The 6,079-nt window shown below is 36.4% G+C and overlaps 1 protein-coding gene across 2 annotated transcripts; it reads left to right on the forward strand.

The window, feature by feature from the left end:
• Positions 1-313: 313 nt before the first annotated feature.
• Positions 314-3,362, forward strand: LOC116249087 (BTB/POZ domain-containing protein At3g05675). 2 transcript variants are annotated; one of them, XM_031622212.2, is made up of 2 exons: positions 314-548; positions 1,748-3,362. In XM_031622212.2, the coding sequence occupies exon 2, from the start codon at positions 2,159-2,161 to the stop codon at positions 2,996-2,998; it is 840 nt and encodes a 279-aa protein (XP_031478072.1). In that variant the 5' UTR covers positions 314-548; positions 1,748-2,158; the 3' UTR covers positions 2,999-3,362. The 2 variants fall into 2 exon arrangements, with proteins under 2 accessions (XP_031478072.1, XP_031478073.1); XM_031622213.2 differs by having other exon boundaries at positions 314-544.
• The last annotated feature ends 2,717 nt before the right edge of the window (positions 3,363-6,079 follow it).

The following is a 6,079-nucleotide window of genomic DNA, read 5'->3' on the forward strand; positions in this document are numbered from 1 at the left end:
ATGCCAAGAAAAATTTAATATTTGATTAAGAAACCATATCTAAAAAATGTCATTTGATTGGATTCAAATGAGATTTATTTTTAAAGAGATATCATATTTTAATTCTCTTGCATTTTGAAAATAGGTCAAATTGAGTTCAAAATTCAGATTCGAATTGCAATATGAATGTAAAAGTCGGATTTGAGTTGAATTTGAATCGTAAAACCGAATGTAAAAGTCGGATTTGAGTTGAATTTGATTTTTATTTGTGAATATCCGAAAAAAAGAATACAGATTATCCAATTCGAATCCGAGATCCGTTAACAGCTCGCCCTTTCGTCGCGTTCGACCACACCGTCGCCCCGACCGACCGAAGAAAGAAGCTGTGTGGTGCTGTGCTGCCCCGCCTGCTGCTCGAGCCCCTCGCGGTTCAACCTTCGACCTACCGCCAGAGAGTCGCGCTGTCCACCCTTCACCCGCTGCATCTCTCTCTCTTCTTCTTCTTTTTATTCGTCGCTCTTCGGTTCTTCTTCGTTTTCCTGATTTGCCGCTGATGCTTTGCCCGGTCTGTAAGTCTCTCTCTCTCCCCCTCTCCCTCTCTATCCTTATTCTGATTTGGGGGTTTTGGTTCGGGCCTCCTGATTTGACCGTTCTGATTGCGGATTTGGGCGTTTTTCTTTGAAAGTTATTTTCTTTTTCCATTGTCCTTCAATTCCGATGTTGAAATGCTACGGGACCTTTATAGCAGAGGCATTGGATGTAAACCAACTTCTGGTTGCAGATGCATAAGTCTTCATATGTCCTCAACATCAGACAGTTTGAGAAGCGCAGAGCCTGAATTCAGTTCTCCTGTTTTGTACTATAACATTGCAATAATGGTTGAAATTCCTACAGTATCAAAAGGTCCAGTCGCAACTGGTTGGAATTCCTACATGTTCATGTATCTGCATTTTAGATTTTTACATATTTCTACAGTGTCCAGTCACCGAGAACTAGAAAAGGACCACAAAAACAGAAAGTAAAATATCAAGGAACAACTGCCACTTTTCATGTTATTCTTTTTCCAATTTCATTGATCTAGTTAGGAACGTTAGCAGAAGAAAGACCCTTAGTCGGTGTTTCTGCCCTCTTATTCTGTGAAAACATCTAGTTAGTCCAACCCTGACCAGGCGTTTGGACAAGCAAAATTGTCAAATACCACGCATACCAATCTCTGTTGACTGTTGGAGAAATAACGCGAACTCCTTGAGATACAAGTCTATAAAGTTAAGCCTACATGTATATTTTGTCACCACAAATGCGTGCAATTTGCTGTATCCTTATAGTGGTCATCCCCGTGCATGGTGATGTGGGGTTGTAGGATTGGTAGAAGCAACCCAGTCAACCTACGTGTATGTGCAAGAGATCTTTCATGATTGGAAAGGGTGGGCAATTTGAGCTTTTGCTTTGTGTCTTCTAGTTCTCTGCATAAGTTACAGCATATATAATTTTGGCTTAGAGGTGCTAATCATGAAGTTTTTTTATGACCTTGGCTAATTATTAAGTCCCTGGAACTAAGTATTGTTTGTTTTTATAAGAAACCAAATCTGAACGTATCTGAACCTTCTATGCTGTTAGCCTGTTACATATTTGATACTACAATCCGAGTTCATGCATCTTAAGATTTTCTTTACTTTATTTGTCAAGGTAACCTGCAAATATAGTTTCTGTTACAAATGACAGCAAAATGTATTTGCATTATGATTGAGTGTTTTACTTCTGGCTGCAGGGATGATGGTTCTTTTACGTACATCTTATGGTGGCTCTTATTCATGAGTGGTTCTCTCTCACCATACGTTCCTTTCAATATTGCTATCCATCTTTTCGGATCTTGTTTCACAAGTGTTGCTATCAGTATCTGTGTTCACTCCCATAAATTCTTGATAACATCTATCTCTCTGGTTGGTTGGAGTTTGAATAGGTGGGATGTGAATATTAAGTGTTCAAGGTTCTTTGCAATGCCAATTCCAGAGGAACCAATATGATGTTGTTCTCAAATTCAGGGTATTCAGGAGAAACAAATGGGTGTGGATATAGGACCCATGCATCATTAGGTTGATCAAATGCTCTAGATAATATTAAACTTGGAGTAGTTAGTGCAAGCTATTTTTGTACAAATTAAGCCCCACAGGTGTCAGCAATGTCTCATTCTGCAGATGCAGACTCTGTTAAGAGTGTGTTCTTGTCTGCAGTTCAGTTCGCTACGTCTACTCATTCATTCCCTCCTTTTATTGATGATTTAAAATTATCAGCCCAGGAACAAGTGGAGTACATGCTAGTAGAAGATCAACATGCACCACTATTTATAAATGATGATCATGTGAAATCTGAGCTGAGAACTTGTCTTTCAAAGATGTTCTCTTTGTTTGAGGTTCAAGCATGCTCACTTTTATTACAATCTGATGATTCATTGGAAGCAGCTGCAAAGATGGCCCTGAGTAGTCTATCAGATATTGAATGGATATGTAAGATTCTTCCAAAGATGGATTTAATGAAGGATTTTGTAGTTAGTTGGTTATGCATTTCGGAGAAAATTTTAGCTATTCTTCGAGAGGAGAACATTGATACCTTCTTGTGGGCATTCAAACTAAAGCTCTTAGAAGTATTGGGCAAAGTATTAGAAGCAATAGGGTATGGAAATGTTGTTCTTCCAACAGCTGCCCGTGTATGCATGTTGAAACTCTGGCTCCCATACATACGGAAGTGGAAGCTTCTATTAGATCTTCACGACAGCAGCGATCAGTTATGTATGTACAAGATTGATTCAGACCTTTGTCACAACATTGAAGCTGCAATTGTCTCACTTGTTTTGGCACTGCCATCTAACGATCAAGCTGAAATTTTCTCTGATTGGTTAACTGCTGAAAAAGTAACGTATCCTGATTTAAGTGAAGCATTTGAGCTCTGGTGTTTCAGGTCCAAAGCTGCAAAAAGGAGATGCATGGCGGGTGAGAATGGTGTTGGAGCCGCCCCACTATGAAAGATATTTCATGTCGACTCTTGAACCTGTTACATAGCATAGTTAGTGGTCTGTGTTGATTCTTGGGCCTATTATCTAGCTTCTGTTGTGGAAAACTGGAATTCTCTGCTTAAGAAGGAAACACATGCGAACTGAAAATTCTATCTTCCAAGGCTTCAACTTCAGCAAGTTAATCTAAATTTTGAAGGACAGGCAGTTTATGGCATGTTGGGAGATCAAATTTCCAAAGAAGTTGAGGTTCTGTAACTGTTTTAGGCCCTTGTGAACTAAATCTCCTGTTGGAGAAATCTTTTTTTTCCCGCTGGTTTAAGCACAAAGTGCTTTTTTAGCAGATATAAAAAAGCATTAGCCCAACAATTTTCAAGCGATATTGTTACTATGGAATAGCGAAGTGTGATCTTTGCTAATCTCAGAAGCGTGCCACTGAACATTTTTTGCCGACTGTTCAACCATGCTGATCCAGCCACAGGTACAAAATCCACAATGTCGTATGTTTGTTTATGCTTGCCTTGGAGATATAGAGAAAAGATAAAGCAAACTAAACTGCACAGAGGATAAACGGTCGGAAGTCGTATTCAGATCTCATTGGTAGAGCAATATATGGAAAAGGTTGGAACCACGCCCTCATGGCTTGTTTTCTTGAAAAGCCTTGAATTTGTTTATTGTGTACTCGAGTCACATACATCATGGTATCCGATTGAGCTAATCATGTGTTCAAAGTAATTATAGACTTGGCCGCTAAAATTGATTTGTTCCATGCTCTATCAGAAGTTGTGCCTTTGTAACACAGAACGAGTCAATTCCGAATAAGCTGTTTGTATGGAGTACTCTGGCGAAATTAATATATGGGAAGTCTGCGTTGGCGACTTTGACTTGGACCTTTCTTTCATATTTAGCAATATTGAGTTGGGATCAATTCTTTGAAAGGTTCTGGAGGCTAGTTGCTTTCATCAACCCCTCTTCAGACTTTCTGAATAAAGTTCTGTAAAATTGAAGAGTGCCACCGTCAAATCAATTCTTGATGAAGTAAAAGAGACTTGAGAATCAAGTTATATACTAAAAAACATGCTTGTCCAAGGTATAAATAGCATTTTACGAGTTTTAGTGAAAATCAGCATTTCAAACTTTCTTGTCTGCTTTCTCGGTTTTATGAAGAACACTTACCTGTGCTTTCCCTGTCTCTTGGCGATCTCTGGGAGAAAAGAGGGGTAGCCCATGATTTTATGCCGATGCAACCTGACTTTTACAACTCTTTACTGAAAACAAGAAATGTCGTATATATATCATTATACAAATGAGATTTCCTACAAAACAACAAGTGAAAAAAGAAACAAAGATAATTAATTTCCTGACACAACTGTCCACTGACAAGAAGAGAATTATTTAATTTAAATAACTGACAAAAAAGAAAACACCCATTTAAAAACGGGATAAGTTTTCTGTACTGAATCCAAACAAAAATCGAGAAAAAAGGGCATGAATGTCACTTCAAAGCTTAGGTTTTATCCACTGACAAGGAGAAAATTGTTTAACCTAACTATCAAAATGACAAAAAAGAAAACGCCCATTCTAAAACGGGATAAGTTGTCTGCATAGAATGCAAACAAACAAAAATCGAAAAAAAAAAAAAGGCATGAATGTCACCTCAAAAGCTTAGGTTAGAAAGTCAAGACCGTCACATGTCTGCCTTTACCTCGAGAGTTGGAATAATCACACTTCTCGAAAAAGGGGAAATAATTCTACCTTGAGTGGGGGCGATGGAGATTCCGATGCCGCTAAATCATAATTTGTCAATAACTGCGACTAGTGAATTGGGTGCGGTGGCTCTTTAGCGGCTGCCAATCAATTGATAAGATTTGGATATATTCTTCTTTAATTAGTCAGCAGGAGAAACACGCTTTTTAGTTAGCTGCGGGCACCATAACTAACAAAAATTCATGTACGATTTGGTTTTTCATCAACTTTTCGAAATTTAGCTCTTTTGGCTCCTAAGCTATGGTTAAAACATATGTACAAGAAAAGTTTGATTTTTATTACCAAAATTTTCATGTTATAAGAGTAATTTATTTTTGGAATTTAAATCATTAAAAGGACATTATGGCGTTGTTAAAGTAAAAAATGACTAACTCAATATATGTTTATCATCAAATTGCTCTTACGATTACATCTATAAGGTTAGTTGCAAAAAAAAAAAAACACTTCAATTTACTAATCTCTCTCTCTCTCTCTCTCTGTCTCTCTCTCTCTCTCTCTCTCTCTCTCTATATATATATATATATATATATATATATATATATATATATATATATATATATATATATATATATATACACACACACACACACCAAACCTTCATATATCATACTTTTATTGGAATCTTCTGTGCCATTGATTCCAATGACATTACATAATAGAGATTAAATTCTAAATATAAAAATGTAACTTTTTTCATGAGTTCAAAATAACTTTTTTCATGAGTTCAAAATACCCCTCAAGAGAGAGAGAATGGAAGAAGGAAACAAGTAAGCTCCCTTATATTAAACTTTTGTCTCCTTTGAGAGGTTAATTTTAAACTTTTGAAAAAATAACTTAATTTAATTTATATTTTTGTGACTTATTCTCCGTTGTGATTTTCATGGAAACGATGGATTAGATGATTTCCATCAAGTATAGTATATAAGACTTGATATCTATATAAGACTTGTATATATATTTTATATATATATATATATATATATATATATATATAGAGAGAGAGAGAGAGAGAGAGAGAGAGAGAGAGAGTAATTGAGTCTTTAACGATCGATTTAACCATACAAACTTGACCGGATCATCCTCAAAGAATCACGTGAATACTATGTATGCGACCAATATTCCAGACCATTGATCTTGTTGGTTTTATAGAATTCGATTTTGCACGTCGGTTTCCAATGTTCTTCTTTGGGAACAATATAGTTTAAAACATTCAACCACATTTATTCGATAAGATTATTTGTGAAAAGATGGCTGTGATAATCCATATATTGGATAATCAGACGTAAAGTTGAATTCAATGTCAAATATTATTTGATGGCTAAAAAT

The sequence above is a fragment of the Nymphaea colorata genome, chromosome 2 (genome assembly GCF_008831285.2).
Source record: "Nymphaea colorata isolate Beijing-Zhang1983 chromosome 2, ASM883128v2, whole genome shotgun sequence".
NCBI classification, from domain to species: domain Eukaryota; kingdom Viridiplantae; phylum Streptophyta; class Magnoliopsida; order Nymphaeales; family Nymphaeaceae; genus Nymphaea; species Nymphaea colorata.

Bases quoted from the DNA above. Each gene is read 5' to 3' on its own strand.
- LOC116249087 (XM_031622212.2), top strand. From the start codon at position 2,159: ATGTCTCATTCTGCAGATGCAGACTCTGTTAAGAGTGTGTTCTTGTCT.